Source organism: Phalacrocorax carbo, chromosome 3 (assembly GCF_963921805.1).
Source record: "Phalacrocorax carbo chromosome 3, bPhaCar2.1, whole genome shotgun sequence".
NCBI lineage: Eukaryota > Metazoa > Chordata > Aves > Suliformes > Phalacrocoracidae > Phalacrocorax > Phalacrocorax carbo.
Window position 1 is genome coordinate 102469227 of NC_087515.1, and position 17993 is coordinate 102487219.

Below are 17993 nucleotides of genomic sequence, written 5' to 3' on the forward strand. Positions count from 1 at the left end.
ACCACTTCTTACTGGGAGAGACAGAGGATGGGGAAAAGACCCAAGCCCCCTACTGCAAGCCCTTGCTTCGGGTGTGCCGACTGGCATCCTCCAAGCCACCCATGTCTCTTTATTGACCTAAGAGGGAGCTCACATTCCCAGATGCCACGCTTGGAGCTGCATTCAAGAAAGATGCCAAAAGTACTGACAACAGGCAGTAAATTTTCACCTTTGGCTGAAGTGCATGATGAAAGGAGAAAAGGCAGAGGAGAGTGGCCTGTCCAAGGGGAAGAGCTGGAGTGGGGGGCGAAGAAGGAGGGAAAGGAAAGAGGAACTACAACCGAAAATGTATAGGTTTCCTATTGTACTGTAGGTATGGTCACTTCAGTGGGTGAGAGTAGAAATGCCTGCATATTACAGACACTTTGCACAACTTTTGTGCCTTACTTCCATCCATTTGACTACCAATTCTCATGGAGGCACTTCTGATCAACGCATGACAGCATGGAGCAGAGCCCGGCTGAATTGAACATTGGTCCATCTGCATTTGTCATAAACTCTCCCCTTCCACATGACGCTGTAAGTCTTAAGTAATCCAAAACTGCCAGCATTTTCACCCTGGGTGCAGGTTCCAGAGTGTTATGGTCCCTCAGGAGGTCTAAACAGTGTTTAGTTGCCGCACTGGTTTCTAATAGAAGCCTTCCAGCAACGCAAAGGACTAGCAGAGAGCCCTGCTCCTCTGACATGCCTCTTTCCCGACTCCCAAGAACAGCACGTCTTTTCCTTCCTTTTTATTCCTCCAAAAAGCACTTGGGGCCCTGGCTTTGCAATGTTTACACAGAAGAGCTTCCTGGGCTTTCAAGAGCTCATTGCAAAGACACTGTTTAACTCCTCTGAACTTCAAGTCAAAGTACCGAGACTTTACTTGGGACAGAAATCCTGTAACAGAAGATTGTAATCCTGTATCACAGCACTTCAAATCTGGACTGCAATTCCACCATTAAATTTAATTTACACAGAAGAAAACAAATAATCTGTCTAATTAGATTTCTGGCACAAGTGCCTTACTGTCATTTAATAAGCCTAGAATTCATGGATGAAACAGATTATGATATTATTATAATCATATAGTGCATCATAAAATCTACCATAAAATATATTACTGGTGGTCATATAGTGCTAAAACATGAAATAAGGTGACAGCAAATAAATAATCAAATAGAAGAATTAGTCACAATTCCCAGTTTCATATCTATGCTTAGTTTCTCATTTCAAAAGTATCTCCTTTGAACAAAATTATATAGTTTGTTACGTTTTAAAGCAGCTTTCTGTAGACTCCTAACAGTACATACTACTGTAAGAGTTGGATCCGTTGATGGTTGGTATTTTTAGGCCCATCCACAGCAAAGACAGGTTACGGATGTCTATCAAACAGATACTGTGCAGCCACATATACCTGCCTATTATTTAAAAGAAACCCACACCCTTGACAGTGACTTTTCAGGCAATTATTGCATGCCTGTGCTAATCCACCATTAGGCAATGCCAAGAAATTATCAGAACAGCAGATAGCTTCAGATATTATTGTGCTCTGTCATGCTGGATGGAGACCTAATTGCTTTGACAGGCGGTATCCCCCTGGAATCTGACGGAAACCAGGTTTGCTGGCTGACCCTGTCACTTCTGTTTGCTGCCTCTGATGTCTCTGTCAGGAGGCACAGCTCACTAGCAGTGAATTCGGTACAGTTTAAAAAGGGCTGTCCTTTGCTGGGCATTTTTTGAGAAAGGTCCCACAGAGAATCAGCAGGCACTTGTTCTTCTGTGCTGGTTATTTCACGTCACCCTCATTATTTCTGGCTATTGATCATCAAAACCTAGCAGGAAAACACTAACTACAATACCTTTGTACCACTCAGATTCACCTGAATTAGGAGGTGATGTCTAGTGCTTTACCTAGTGCTTAAGCCGTAAAGAGAGTTTACTGAGCTGAAGTGCAGCTTGCTTGGCAAAGAGTGCCTGCAGCTCCAGGAAACAGCATGAAAATAAGGCTGAGATGTTACATCTGCTGTTTGAACTGAAGGCACACCCATTTGGCTACCTGAATGTACAATCCTGTGCTACTGTTCGAGCCCAACTGCTAGTGGATGAAGCACATATCAAAGTTTTCTTTTCATCTCTAAGAGATATGGTGCATAACTTCTCATATTATCCTATCGCCCAGCTTCATCTCTTACAGCAGGATCGCTGGTAGAAATGAAAAGGCCTGAGGAGATCTGGTGCTGCAGTTAGCAAAAACCCTTGGATAAAAGACGTACCACAGAAGTTTTCTGAAGACAGCTTTGTGCCCACACGCCCCGCTGGGGTGAGCAGGGTTCACCAGAGACCCTGTTTTTTGAGGAATCTGTTCTGGTTCCCTCACGTCTTACGTCATCTGGGCAGTCCGTGCAAGCACTCCAGACCAAGAGACAGTACTGGTTAAGATAATCCACTCTTAGCTAAGGTATGAGAACACCCTGTGTATATCTTGAAGATACACCCTCTTTAGCTGAAGATAAGAAAGGACTTTATGCTTTTACAAACATTTTTGAAAAGTAAGCACTACACACCTACAGTTATATACTAACGCAAACTTTTTTGGATAAGTCCCGATGTTCCTCAGCAATTAGTTTTCATAACTATAACACTAAATGCATGACTATGATTTTTTTATCAACTAAAACTATGGAGACAAGAAAATAAAAACTTGTTATCTGGCCCCTACTTGCTCCGAGTACTGTTTGCTAACATATAATGCTCTCAGGCTTTTGGTTTATAATTGTACCTCTTTTTGAATTGTGATATATATTAATTTAATGCTTTTGTGGCTCAGTATTCTCACCTATAAAACTGCACATGCTTTGGTCATGTTCTTTGATGGCTAAGGATAAAGGAGAGCATGTAAATTCTGAATCTACTGTTTATACTGCAGTAGTGGTATGCCTGTACTGGCTGGCACCAATCAGGAAGTCTAAGACGCCAGTAAACTATATGACACGCAGACATGCAGTGAAATGTAATGATGTTTACAGCTTCAGAAAACAAACACCCAGGATATGGGAAAAGATCTCAGACAAAGGCCAGGCAAGCAGAGATGGCTAGTTGGGTTGCTTCCACTTCTGTATTTATAATGCAAATAACAATACTGTAAATTCAACTGGCTTACCGATAAGTGGACTATATAGTGAAAAAATTATTAATTTGCTGATTCAGCAAGCCGTAGCCAGATCTTGCAATTATTTATTTTGAACAGCTCTGCTGAGGTGAGCCATTTTACAGACGTCTACTATAAAGTAGCAAGCTCAACGTCAGTTACACCCCGTTACTGTTGTGATGGCCATTGCTTCTCTCCTCCCAAAGGTAAATTACAGTAGGATTTTGAAGAGTAAAAGCCCTCTGAGGCCTCAGGCATGATGACAGCATTTTTGAAAATGTGGACTTTGACTTTTATTGCACAGAACAGCACCTTTTCATTAGAAAATAGTTATAGACATACTTTATCAACAGGCTTATCAATGGCATGGTCTGCACTTCTTTTAGAGTGGTAAATGCTGAAGTGTACTTTGACTCCTCTGTCACTGTGCTGGAATACGTGCAGTACTCCTCAGATAAAACAACACAGCATTAAGGAAATTGTTCTGAAATAATTACAAATGAAGTAGATACTTGTACTCAGATCTGATATATGAGGAATCTTAATACTCTTAAGTCGGTGGTGTTCAGTCCCACTCCTTCTGAACAAGAGAATGGGGAATTCTGAACTGGCAGCTCTCCTTGGACTTCTGTGCTTTTTGTTTTGCTCCATGTCAGCAGTTTTCCACTTTCTATGTAGTTTCTATTACACTGTATTACACCTGTATGGCAGGTATCTGTATACCAAGCTATGCTCATTTAATATTCTAGCATCACAGACAGTATAACATCTTGGTTTCCAAATTCTGATATGTAACAAACAAATTTAAAACTTAAAATCACCCAAAATATGTCCCCCATCCCTCAGAGCATTACTGGCTATGTTGGAAAGCTATTAGAGACCAAAAACTATGCTAAAACTGCAAGATATCAAAAAAGGCCTATGGCGATATGAATGTAAAGTGATTAAGCCTATAGTTCTTCAGGCAAGATTGTTCGCTGGCTGAAAAAGATTGGAAAAACTCAGATCTCTTGAGGATAGGAATTTAGAAGTACAAAAATAGCACTTCAACATTACCAGGTTTTTTTGACAAGCAAGAAAAGGAGAGGAATGAAACCCAAATACACTGGACTGGGCACTGAAATTTTGCCTGCCTGGGCAAAATTATTTTAAATCAGTGGTTCTGTATTTACAGCATATTTTGACCTATAATTGCTTCAGCATATTGTAATACAAAGTTATTGCTGAATATGATAAAGAACATTTTAATCTACTGAATGTGCAAAAAGCAAAAATGACTTTTTAATAGCACTTTAGCTTTGACTGACAAAGATTTATGTCAATGAGAGAAACGCTTTAACCAAACGATATTACTACAAAGTATATGTGAATGAGACAGACTTTAGCAAAGAAATACAGCTGCCTGTAAGATCTGGCCTTTAATTTTTCCTATTCCATTTTTATATCCCTCACAGAGGTGTAATATTTTGATAACACATTAGCACAGTTATGACATAAAAATTGCAATACCTATAAATTAACTACATCTTTTAATATAAAATATAAGTATCGAAGATGTTAACAAAGTCTTGCAAACCTTTGACCTGACAGAAAACTGTAAGTAAAAAACCACCTCAACTGATTCAAAATTATTTTATCAGATTCCCTCTCCCTGAGCTAGCGCTAGCCTCTGCTTGCTTTTCAGTTTTGGATCCTTCCCACCCAACAGGAGCACTGCCATGAAAAATTGTGGGTTTCATGTTTAGAGCAACTGCGTCTAAGAAACTCATTTCACAGAAGTACGAGGCCTTCCAGATTATAAAAGTGCTTGCAGACATGTCCCATTGATGGCAGTTCTTCCAGTATGCATTGTAAGTGCCCTGCTGTGACTGCTCTGGGACCACCCTTACGCAGAGGGGGCGGGATGGCAAGGGGAGAAGGGGACAGGCAAGTAAAATAGAGTGAAGACTCCAAAGGTGAATCCAAGCAGATAAAATACCTGAAATAATTACTTGTTGTGAGCAGATGACAAAAAATTGATAACCGGGCCACACAGTAATACCACTGAGAGCAAGACACATGTCCTCTTCCAATGCATGCCATGCGCCCTGTGTGATTAGAAAAGCTGGGACATGACCTCACTCTCTCTAATAAAACTATCAAAAGCCAAATATCATGTTTCACCTGGAAACCATATGTATGACTACCATGCTGGTTTTCAGCTAACAGGAAGTCATTTAACAGAAGGTCAGTGGAAGTGAATGATGAATGCACCCTTCAGTGTAGCAGCTGAACCAAAAAGCACCTGCTGAAATCCTTGTGGGGTGGTATATTTTGGCAGGGAAATGTTGCCTGTGTGTGTTCAGCTGGGAGCTGTGTCTTTCTACGTGCTACTCTCAGCTTAAAGAAGATATCCACTCTTCATCAGATGCTCTACAGATAATATAGAAAACTTCTGAGTGGGATGACAATTACATTTATCTATTCTCTCTTCCTGAGTTCAGCAGATTGCTCTAGCTTTTATGAACAAAAAAAATAGAATCCCTCTCTCTCATCTGCTTGGACTGCTGCAATTAATGAGCTAAGACAAGCATTGCCACAAGCGCGACTCATTATCATTGCTCCAGTCTGTGTTCAAATTGTATTTAAAATAGTTGGCAAAGAGCATTTTTGAGAGAGTAAAAAAAGATTGCTCCACACACCCATATTCTACAAGTTTCTTTCTGTATAGAAACATCACTCTTCATACAGGCATGTAAAGAATTTGATTTTATTTCTTACCAGGCTGCAGCCAGTACTAGATTGTTATTGTATCATACACAGGACCAAATGAGATCAATAGCAAATAATAATTTTTTCTGTAATGCACAAGCTCTCACTCTTGCCTGAAACAAAATAAAACCAACCCCAAACTCTAAGAAAATATTTTCCTTTTTATATGATTGTAAAATGAGTCAACTGTTTTTCTTTACTTGAGTAGGCCCACTGCTCTAGAAGACAACACAGGCATCAGATTTTGTACATAACTCTCTCACAAGAATTCAAAGAAAGTCCTTTTTGACTTACTAATAGCCTGCCTACAGTGGGTCCAGCAAAACAGAACAAGTTGCACTCATTTACATTGTAACTTAATTCCTTCCCAAGGGTCCAAGTTCTGCAAACCTTTCTCACATTAAAAAGCCCAACCATGAGTAATTCAGCAAAAACAACTGCTTTTTTTTGATTTTCCAAAATAACACACTAACCATCTAGATTTCTATTTAAGCTTCTAAACAAATAACTTTTAAAAAGTCTTACAACTATCACTGATTTTATAAACCCAGGCTTAAGACTGCTAGTCTATTTGAATAAATCAGTGAAAAGTATTGCATATTTATCGAACAGCATGCAACTTCATACATTCCATCAGAAATCCCAAAAGTATGTCAGGGAAGTCTTTCAGTGTTTTCTGCCTTGTGCTACAAACCAGCAGTCCTTGGGTTGTCTAAACAACATAGTTCTTTAAAAAACAGGTTTGAATTCTCTACAGGAAGAGCTGATCCTTATTTGGATATCAATCTAAAAGACTCAGAGCTATGCATTCTCTTTAAAACTGTATAGGAATGTCTCAGTGGTGGAGAGAGGAATCCAGTTAATGAAGTAAGAGAAAAACACACTGCCAGAAGGACCCTTTGGTGGTCTGTCCTGTCCTTTCCCTGTTGCCTCACCCTGTCAATCACACCTGAGAAGATAGTACAAGCTGTTTCTTGCACACATGTACAAGCCTCATAACTGATGGTTTTGAGGCAACTCTTAGGAAAAGTCATACAAGGAGAGGACACTTCATTATTGAGGTCTCTATGTTACTTCATAGAAGAGAAGGAAGCTTCACATTAAGCTGATACAGATGAGTAATCATCTTGATACCATTTCCCAGATGAATAATCTCAGGAAAAACGGCTAAACATTATCAGTTGCGGTTCAGACAGCCCAGCTGGGATGAGTCAGGATGTAGGAGCACCTTAAGCTTCTCAGAAGCCGGAAACCTGCCAATGATTAAAGGTAGAAGCCTCCAAAACGCATGAGAAATAAGGCTACTGGCTTGTCTGCAAAAGTCCATCCATCATTAAGGTCAGACAGTGTTTCTTCCCCACATGGTTATATCAACATCTGGAAAAGACTCGTGTCTCCCCAGTTGACACAGTCACGCCAAACAGCTTCCTTGTATGAACACAGGTTATGTTGACAGAGGAGGGTGGTTGGCAAGCTGTATCATTTGGAGATGAGGTCTAGTTACATCAAGAGTAAACCCATTTTGTTGATGTTAGGTTTGACCTAAGGCACTCTGCTAACATCACAGATGTCCCGCAGAAGTGCTGTAGTATGGGCTACAATGTAATGCCATCCTATGTACAATACAGTTTCCCTGATCTAATATAAGTTCAGAAACATATACCACAAACATGGATTCATCTCCTTAAAATGGCTAGCTTATTTCTCTAGCATTTAATAATATTGATCCTCTTCTGTAAGAACAACTCCATTATTATATTGCCTGTAATTACCATGAAGGTGATGTGCATCATTTTTATGCAGATTATGCATTTAAGAAACACATACGTGACAAGATTTTCTTACAACACTTTTTTGTACTCACTATTTTTAGTCTAGTGTAGCATAGCCTTACAAATGGTTTTCCTCTTTAGTCAGGAAAAATCACTGTCAGCAAGCAAGTTGCTTAATGTTGTTTACAACATGTCTTCTTAAGGTCAAAATTAACATACGTAATGATCATTTTAAGGAGTGACACTGTGATGCATCAAGCATGAAAGAGGTCAAGAGTAAATCCACTAATAATGCCATCTTATCCTTATATATCTCCAAATATTCAAAAGAATCTAGGTTTCAACTGTCTCAGTCTCCTTCATGAATTTTTGGGCTATTATACACATATAAATATATATTGAATGGGTTACTTCATGGGGTGAATCAGTGCACAGACATTCTCTGCCTTGCCCTTGTAGGAGGTGGTTTCCTACTGCACCAAGTGTTCAGGTAGCCCAGGGAAATCAGTGCCTGAACTCAGGCACTTGGGTTTGGCACTTAAAATTAAGTGGTATGAATACACCCACCTCCAACAGTCTGTTTACTTTTCCACAGAATTTTGCCCAAATTCCGATAAGAGTTTGCTTAGAGCTGTATTGATTTAATATGATTTGCTGAAGAACTTGTTTATTCTTTACAGGTTTCTGTTTTTCATGTGTAAGCTTCTCCTATTTCCTTTGAATATTCTCATAAGACTACACATCTCCACTACTACACAACAAAGAACCCTGTTGAATATAACTATATTTTTATAAGTGGCTTAGGAGAAGTAGGTTAGCCTGTTTACAAAGTGTTTGCCTGCTGTAAGCATGTTTTAAATACCTTACTTTACCTTACTTAGAAAGCCTTTAAACTTTTCTATGCATCTGCAGACAGAAGAGGCTGAACAACACTATGCCTTTTAGATTTAATTGCTGCTTCCTGAAGCAACCAACCCATATCACTGTATCAAAAGTGTCATGGTTGTTGCTGTTGAGATTGTGCTGATCAACTATACAAACCTTTCAGCTGTCAGATTTGACAGTGACACACGCATAACATCCTCTTTATAAAGTGGAAGTGCCACAAGCACATGGGAGAGCCAATATACTATGCACCCAACCTTCTTCCAAAGAGGGATAAAAATCACACCTAATTTTTCTCCATAACTGCATTCAAAGGAGGTATACAATCATTTTACAAGGCAGCACCAGCAGCTAAGACACCAATCAGAAAGGGACTGGATTGCATGCAGCCAGCCAGCTAGGAACAAAAAGCACAGCAGCTAACAGGAAACAGCCTTTCTTCATGGCATTTCAAGATCTTGTAGCAAAATTGAACTAGTCTTGGCAATAGAGTTGACGGTGTTTTTGTTATTTCCCTTACAGTAAATACATTGGTAGCTCGGGAGCTGCAGCTGAAAAAAATCACAGAGTATCTTGGGCAAGTCATGGTCAAGCCTCACTACATACAAAAGCAGAAAACACCAAATCACACTCTGAAAGGGACAAAGAGGGAGAGAAGCAATTAATTCTCCTCTTCCTTGAACATACAGTCATTCTAGACTGTAAACTGCAGGACATAAGGCCTAGTGATAACTCTATTATCACAACAAATTATATGCCTTATGTAAATAGAAACAAGACATGGTAAAAAGATGCTGTTCTTCCTTTCCCCACTCTTTTCAGTCCGTTTCTATTGCATACGTTTACGTGCACATTTCAGCCACTCTGAATTGTTTATGGATGCCCTCGAGCTAGAGCCCATCCTACCGATTTAAAGCCTGCAGGGTCACTCAGAACCAAACTTCTTTCATGAGGAAGAAAGGGGAGCAGGAGACCCTTGCTACAAATACTTCTGAAACCTTCTCACACCTGTTTAAAGAGCTAACATAGCCCAGGGACAAACAGATCTGCATCCTAGTACATGTTTTGGTGGTTTTTTTTTTAAATTTGACACTGGAAACCAAAAGGTGGTTGGTACATACAGCATCCTGTCACTGAGGTGCAAGCCGGGTGTGCCTTAGTAAACTCAAGATGCAAGTGCCCCTAAGTGACAAGTATATTTGGAGAAGTGTCCATATTTCTTATAAATTAGTCATTAGTCAGAAATGAAGGTAAGGTAGACAACTAAAATCTATTTCCTTCCTGTCTAAACATCATTTTTTTTCCTTCTGAGCTCTTTTTAATATTTCCTGACTAATTTCTGCAAGGACAGTGGGCATGCAAAATCATGAAGCCTGAGACTTTCAAGGTACACAAGTCAGATGTACACCAAGGTGTTATTTTCTTATAACAACTGGCTGCTATGCCAAACCGATGCACATTCCCACTGACGCAAGAGAGAAACTTTAGGATACATCCTGAAGTTAGGTAGAATTGTGTTACTAGAGGTATATTCAAATGAGGTCAAAGAAAAGGTATCCTGATGATCTACAAATTTCTCACGGACTGGTCAGCATTACAGTAAAATTGTAATTATGCTTCATTAATCCCTCCAATTAATCCCTGATCCCTTGTAAATAAGGTTAATAACACTGGTGCATGTGATACCAAGGGACTGATCTTAGTCTGGGAAGACCTTTACATTTGAATTGTTAGCAGCCAGACTGTTTTTCCTGCCTCTAGTAAAACACCAACTAGATTATTATTGCTACTTTTTTTTTTTTCAACAATATTTTTCATGTTTACCTTTCTTGCATCCCGTATCATTTTCCGAATAGTTTCCTTTATGGTGTAAGGCTGTGCTCGTGGTGGATGAAAAAGGAGATCGATATTCGTGCCACCAGAAATTCCAGGCATCAGGTAGGGCCAACCTAAGTCAAGATTTGGAGCCTCCACATCTGATTCAATGGGCCAGTAGGTTCCCGAGGAAGAGGTGTCATCAATGGCATGGTTAGAGGAATAAATTGTGTTTTGGGGAAGTTTGTGAACATTGTTCAAAATATAATCAATTTCCTCATCCGCTAGGAACTCTGAGCATCTCTCTTTGGAAAGGAATTCTTTGTAGGCTTCTAAACCTCCTTCGATTAGAGCATCAATAGCTACTCGGTACCACTCCTTGTAATGAGGTTCAATATAGTTGTCTGATCTGCATTCATCATGTAAGGACGATAGCAAAGATGAAGTTTCCATTTTCACATATATTTTGTATAAAGTCTCTTAAACTTCCATTCGTGAGCTGATGAAATGTATCTGCAAAGAGAGAAAAGTAAGAAAACGATCAGAATACTTCTAGAGATCTATGACACACACACAGATATTATTCAGAATACTTTTCTGGTAACATTGCTCTAAGTTTTTCTAGCACCTTCCAAGAATTTAGAAATGTTTTGAAAAGGCTCAGGGATTAATACTGTCAAATGAATATTAAAGAGCTAGATAAAGAGCTTCTATGTAAGGCAAAAATCAACACATAATTAAGTGATTTGATGAAGTTTTTATATTAAAAGCTAGAGCAAAGCTCATAATATGCTGAAGATCTGTACCAGCAACATCAATACATACCCAATGCATGTTCCAATACACTACTGTAGGCTGGGCTTCAAAACTCTATAACAACTGTCAAGAGTAGTGCTCAGAGAAACACTTCGGAAACCAATTATATTTCCTACTTTTGATGCATTAATCTTCCTCTGCAATGCACTCCTTTTCTCTGGCTTCTCTGAAACAGTCATTCAGGTCCTTCTCCTTATCTATCTGCTCTCACATGCTGATCTAATCCATTTGTTGCTCCCAAGGAGGACCAGCCTACCTCATTTCAGTAAGTTATGAGGAACTCCAGAAAGATTTCTCCTCCCACATCTGGGATCAAACTCTGAATCAGCAATCTGATGTCTAGTTTCCACCCTGCTCATTCCTTCTGCCAAAAGGAGCGGCTGCTTTAATCTTACCTTTTTTTTTTCCCAAAACATTAATAAGAAGTTGTTTACTGCTGGTGATTTATAAATTCATTCTTACCATCTTTTTATTTCATTTAAGAAGGGGTGAGAGGGCTGGTTCTTGCTGCGACAATTTGGGATTTAAGGTAGAGAGAGGACAAATGGCCAACATTTCTTCCTTCATGGTTGTGCAACCCTATGGGACTCCAGCAACTCCACCATTCACCTAAAATCTAAACTGCAAGGAACTTCTGCGCTGGGCAGGTAAGTCACCAACAAAAATTAAAAAAAGAGGGGGTGAGATTTTCATGGGAGTGGCATGATCATAGCCATGTAAAATAGAGACATGCTACATGGTAGCACTGCTTAATCATTAAGGGCTAGGGCATGAAGCTTAAGAGAAAGACAGCAGAAGAAGGAAGGATATCCAACAAAGGCAGAATGGTTACAAAAAAACACAAAAACTCTAGCCTGAAAGTTAGCATTGGTTTCCCTACAAGCCTAATTAATGGTATAGCAGTCTAATAGCAAGGAATAGTCATATGGAGTACTGATGGCATTTACTGTCATATAAACACAACACAATTCTCCCTTCTCATCAAGACCTTTCAGATACTTTTGCAAACACTGCATTTGCTTTCCACTGTCTACTGGGAACAGTTAAAATCTTCTTGAAAGGAAACATAAATTAGCTACATTAACCTAAAGGAACAAAAATCAAAATCTCCATACACTACTGATACTCCAAAGTTCAATTAAATGTTCAATTAGACCAAGATTTTCTGAGGAACTTGGGAAGTCTGAGGTTAAAAAAAGACCAAGAAAGAAAAATCCAGATCTGAGGCTGGCATCAGCATGTCACATGAAATAATTCCATTTGAATCTTGTCTCTCAGCCAAGTAGCAGGGTAGATCTTCCCAGATAGGATTGCTTTCGAGCCTGGGGGAAAGGAGTGTTTCTGGCTGCTTCCAGAGTAGCTCTTTGTGGTGAACTGGAAAGCAGCAAGCAAAAGGGATCACACTGCTCTCCCCGGACTGAGAATTACACGTATTCCTGTGACAGATATTCAGGGCTTCACTCTCCACTGCTCTTACAGATAGAAATAAAATGTTATAAAATAGGAGTGATACCATTTCACTTTGTGCTGATGCAGACACAGCCTGTGGTGTAAGGTGACGCAGAACCAAACACGCAGTACAGACAAGACAGATGGATTCAAAGGTCAAACTCCTACAATACTGTAAAATTAAAACTTTCCCATCAGCGTCCCATAGAAGCCAATCACCTGGAATAGTTTTTCAAGGCATTTTAGATGAAGAATGAAAAACTACCAAGAGTACAAAATGCAGAGTTACTCAGCTGAGTTGTTCTGAAGAGTCCAAAGGCTAATACAGGTGGCTTTCCTGAGAATCTAAGACATCGCTCCTGTAGGGCCCTCTGGGACAAGCAACCCTTGAAACAGTGTCATAAAACAGTCAGTCTTATTATGACATTTAAGACTAAATCTGATTTTACAAAGGCAAATGAAAGATATTTCTCATTACTTTGGAATGGATATACTTCTAAAATAGGAATTTTGCCACCGATTTCATACATACAGTTGAGAAAGACATAAGTGCCTATTTCAAAAGCTTGTCTAAATCTCTATTTTCTTCTCACTCTTTCCTTTGAAAATAATACAAGGGAATAGGGCTATACTTAACATGTAAAGTTGTGCAATATAAAATATTGAATGTTATTAACAAATAAAAGCCGCAAAATGACTGCATGTGTGTGCTGGTTCACGTGCGTTTTTTGTTTTGTTTGTTTCTTTTGATTTGTTTTTTGTAATAGTATAGTATATTGTTTGACTTTTAATGGAAAACAATTAATTAATTAATCATGGCATAGGTCAAATGCAGTAGCTTATGCTTAGATGTATGCTGAAAGCAGGGTATAAATAAATATACCATAATCTTGGAAAGGTGAGACTTCTAGTGCAGTGTCTTCCAAACAAGAATAGTTATTTTACAGTGAACATCTTTGATGTTGATCTCTGATTTACAAGTGCTGTTTATAAGAGAAGCTTAAAGCAGTGCACATTTAAGAAAGTAAATGTAAAATGTGTCAGCACGGAAATAAATCACAGAACAGATGAGAAAAATGCAAAAACTCTAATTCTGGTTTTTGAAATTGAAGACATAAGCGTATGATACATTCATGAGAAGAAACAAAAGAAAACTCCCAAATTAAAACAATGGCTTCAGGTATATTTGACAAAAGCTCTAGATGTCTTGGCACAGATATTTTCCTCCTTAGAAGGTAAGAGCTATTTTGTAGGAAATGTACCTATGAAATCGATATAATTTTGGATAGAAAGGCTGAGGTTTCGACAAAATTCTAAAATACACTTTTTGGTGTCTTCTTCAACCATATATAAGGATTTCTGCATAATCAACCTGATTCTTCAAAGATCCTCCTCAGGTCAACAATTCTATTAGCAAGGTTGTGCACAGTGAGGCCCATCTCTGGAGGCTTCCAGAGCTTTATCAGACTTCATGTACACGACTGCAAATTTTACCAGCACCTGGAAAGCTGTTCTTCCTCCTCTGAGGAATAACCCTGGCTGTTAATCCCAGCCCAGCGTATCAGACATCTTCTCTGCTTGGACACAAGGATCAATTACTTTGAACTTTTTTATTAAGTGCCATTAATGGGCTTCAATTTAATTTAAACTCCAATATAGCTGCTAAATCTGAATCTTTTGCTGAAGAACACAAATTCTGAATCTTGCAATGATGCGATCATCTTGTCCTTTTATTAACAACATGCTCGGACCTTTCCGGTGCCATTATCAGGAACCCAGCATGGAGAGAGCTTTTTCTTTGAAAAAAATTAAATATGCCTTTTTGCAGAAAGATACAGAGCGTATCTCAGCTTCCACAAAAGCAGCAGATGACAACTGCCCACTGAAGAAAATGACGCAACATTCTGTGGTGGTTCCAGGAGCACCGTCCTCCAGGCTAGAGCTAAAGCCAAGCAACTTCCCTACCTTACTAATATTCTCAGGATTTGAAAAATTTCCTATTCAGCAACTTTGGGGCGCAGCTCTAACCTCAGGCTTGTCCAGCCGGTCCTTGGCAAGGCCCTGGCCGTGGTGCTCTCCTCGGGATGTCCTTATCTTTTTTCCAAAGGAAATGCAATTGCTTTGACAGTTTGTGCATAAAGTTTCAACCTTGCCACCTCAGTTAAAGGGAATTTAAGCCACGGGAACACCTTGTCGCTGGCCCTTCTCTCAGGTATGGTTTTTGGGGCATCCACCTGAGCACCTCTGACCTGCGGCTCTGCTGAGGAGCCTCCCCACCGCTTAAGGGCCTGGTGTGACCAGCCTTTAACAGAATAAACAGGTGTTTGACGACAGCTGCCTTCCACCAACCTTTGTATTAAGGAATTGTATCAAGAATAAATAATAATTACCCACATTAAGCAGTGACAGGCAATTATTTCATTATTAATGAAATTACAGTATTTTCCATGGATGCGAAGGGCATCAAATTCGAGTGAAAAGCAACACCGCAAGCGCTCCTGAGCCTTTCTTTTTTCTTTTGGTTTTTTTTTTTTTTTTTTTCAACCCAGAAAGTTAACTTTTCAGGCAAAACGGAGGCAACCAGCGCTCCGCTGGCACCGCCACGTGCTCGGAGACGCCACAGCCCTCAGGACACCGCACGTGTGTCACCCCGGGCCGCGGCGGCGCCGCAACGCCCCGCGCCCCCGCGGGACCCCGGCCACGCGTGGGGGGTGGGGGGCGGGTTGCGGTACGCGGCCCCGCGAGGGAGCGCGGCGTGGGAGCCCGTCCCGCCGGCCGCCGGCTCCGCCCGGCCCTTCTCCCGCCGCCGGCCCCGCGCCGCTCGGCGCCGGCTCCCCTCAGGTGCCCGCGGCCGCGGCCGGAGCCGCGCCGCCGCCGCCTCCATTTCGCGACCCCCGCGTTTCAAACGCCCCGCGGCTCCGCACCGAGCAGCGCGGGGCCGGCGGGGGCAAGAGCCTGCCCCTGCCGCTGCCCCTGCCCGTCCCGGGGGAGGCCGGACGGAGACCCACTTACTGCGCCGGTGCCCCGCGGTGGGGTCTCGCCTCCGGAGCGGCGGGGCGGCTCGACCCGGCTGCTGCGATCGCGGCGGCGAGTCAAGACGGCGCAGGGCTCATCGCAGGTACTTCCCGTCGCTCTCAGGCGCGGTGGGTGTGGAAACCGGTTACAACATGTCAGGACGGTGTCGCACCAAACCCGCCGCCGCCGCCGCGGGAGCGGGGCAAGGACTTGTCTGAACTGGGGAAGCCCGGCCCTCGCGCGGAGCGAAGGGCAGCGCCTTCCCCGGGGCCCTCCCGCCCCGGCCCGGCCGGCGGCGGGGCCCCCCGCCCCATCCCATCCCATCCCACCCCAACGCACCCCGTCCCGCCCCCCCACGCCCTGCCCGCCGGGCGGGCCGGCAGCCGCGGGCGCCCGCGGTCCCGCGGGGCAGGGGCCGGCCCGGGCCGCGCGCCTCGGCGGCCCCGCGGAGCGCCCCTGGGAGCGGGGCGTGCGTGTGCGTGGGAGATGGCACTCCAAGCAAACGTTGGCTTGAAGAAAGAAGTAAACCCATCAGCCTCGAGTCACGGTTTCCAGGTGAACTCCAGGGGAGCAAGTCACGGCAAGGGAGCCGTTCCCGTCCGAGACCTTTAAATTAGGTTCTGTGGATGAGACCCCTTTCCATAGCTCAGCTGCTTTAAAATGCTCTTCTTTTGCTCATGATGTCTCAGGTTAGAGAAACGGACCTGAAGGCAGAGCTCCCCATCCTGGCTGCGGTGCCGGCAAGGCCTTCCTGCAGCCAGCCTCATCCTCCTCGCCTGCCCGCAGGCTGGGCACGCCAACGTGGCAATCCCACGTTTGGAAACGTTTGAGAGCCCTCCCTGAAAGGCTCATCCAAAACATGGTCATCTTTTTAGTAGGATCGTAAAACCGCAAGCAGATCAGCACATCACGTGTGTGTGTGACTTAGTCACGCCAAGACTTAAGCACACCGTGTTTTCTTTGTCATTCTAAATTAACGGCAATACATAGAAAACTTTTTATAAGCTTTGCCCATATCATACCCTATGGTGCGTAACTGCAGGCATCTTTTTCATGAGCCGTTTAAGATGATGCAGTGTATCCCTGACAATGATGCTTTGTCACCAATAATTCATCCAGTCTGGCTTTAAGCACAACCTTTTTTTCTAACCCTTACTGCCCAATAATAAGTGCAGGGTATATTCTGTTTCTGAAGCTAAGCGTGCTTCTGCTGTGACTTTTTGATGATGGTTCTCTAAGAAAAAAATAAAAATTAAAAATATGCAATATATATATACAGCAGTATACATATATAAATGTTTAAGTCTGGTGGCCACCAGGGTTGGACTTTCTCTGTACAGTTAATTCAGGTAATGCAATGCACAAGGGGAAATATGGATGGAAGTATTAACTTTTTTTTTTATTTAAAATTTATGGATGAAAGCTGGACATGAGCCAACAATGTGCGCTTGCAGTGCAGAAGGCCAAACATATCCCGGACTGCATCAGAAGAAGCGTGGCCAGCAGGTCATGGCAGGTGATTCTTCCCCTCTGCTCTGGTGAGACCCCACCTGGAATGGTGCGTCCAGCTCTGGAGCCCCCAGCACAGGAAAGACATGGACCTGCTGGAGTGGGTCCAGAGGAGGCCACAAAAACGATCAAAGGGATGGAACACCTCTCCTGTGAGGACAGGCTGAGAGAGTTGGGGTTGGTTGTTCAGCTTGAAGAAGAGAAGGCTCCAGGGAGACCTTATTGCAGCCTTCCAGTACTTAAAGGGGGCTTATAAGAAAGGTGGGGATGAACTTTTTAGCTGGGCCTGTTGTGATAGGACAAGGGGTAATGATTTTAAACTAAAGGAGGGTAGATTTAAACTGGATATAAGGAAAAAATTTTTTACTATGAGGGTGCTGAAACTCTGGCACAGGTTGCCCAGAGAGGTGGTAGATGCCCCATCCATGGAAACATCCAAGGCCAGGTTGGACGGGGCTCTGAGCAACCTGATCTAGTTGAAGATGTCCCTGCTCACTGCAGGGGGGTTGGACTAGATGTCCTCCAAAGGTCCCTTCCAACCCAAACCATTCTATTATTCTATGACTCTATGATAAATAGTTGGTGTCAATATACTCATGGACTACCCTTTACAGACATAGAATCACCTGGATTAAATTATTAGACTCTTCTCACACCTGAAAAAAAAATTTCCTGGTTTTGATGAAAAAAAAAGGGAGGGGAAAAACTGCTGGAAAACCAAACAAACTTTTAAAATGTGCTTAGTACTTCACAGTTAGTTAGTACACAGCCATTTTTATCCCATGAAAACGTGTGGTCAGGAAGGAGAACCT

At 42.1% G+C, this 17993-nt stretch overlaps 1 protein-coding gene across 1 annotated transcript in view; it reads right to left on the reverse strand.

Annotated features, from left to right (window-relative positions):
* FAM83B (family with sequence similarity 83 member B) overlaps positions 1-15972 on the reverse strand; it is a 56247-nt gene extending 40275 nt beyond the window's left edge. Inside the window, exons 1-2 of the mRNA XM_064447892.1 lie at positions 15670-15972; positions 10402-10905 (exon numbers count right to left, since the gene is read on the reverse strand). Coding sequence (XP_064303962.1) covers positions 10402-10845 — 444 coding nt within the window. The 5' untranslated portion in view covers positions 10846-10905; positions 15670-15972. The remainder of the gene's footprint in view (positions 1-10401; positions 10906-15669) is intronic.
* Between the last annotated feature and the right edge of the window lie 2021 nt (positions 15973-17993).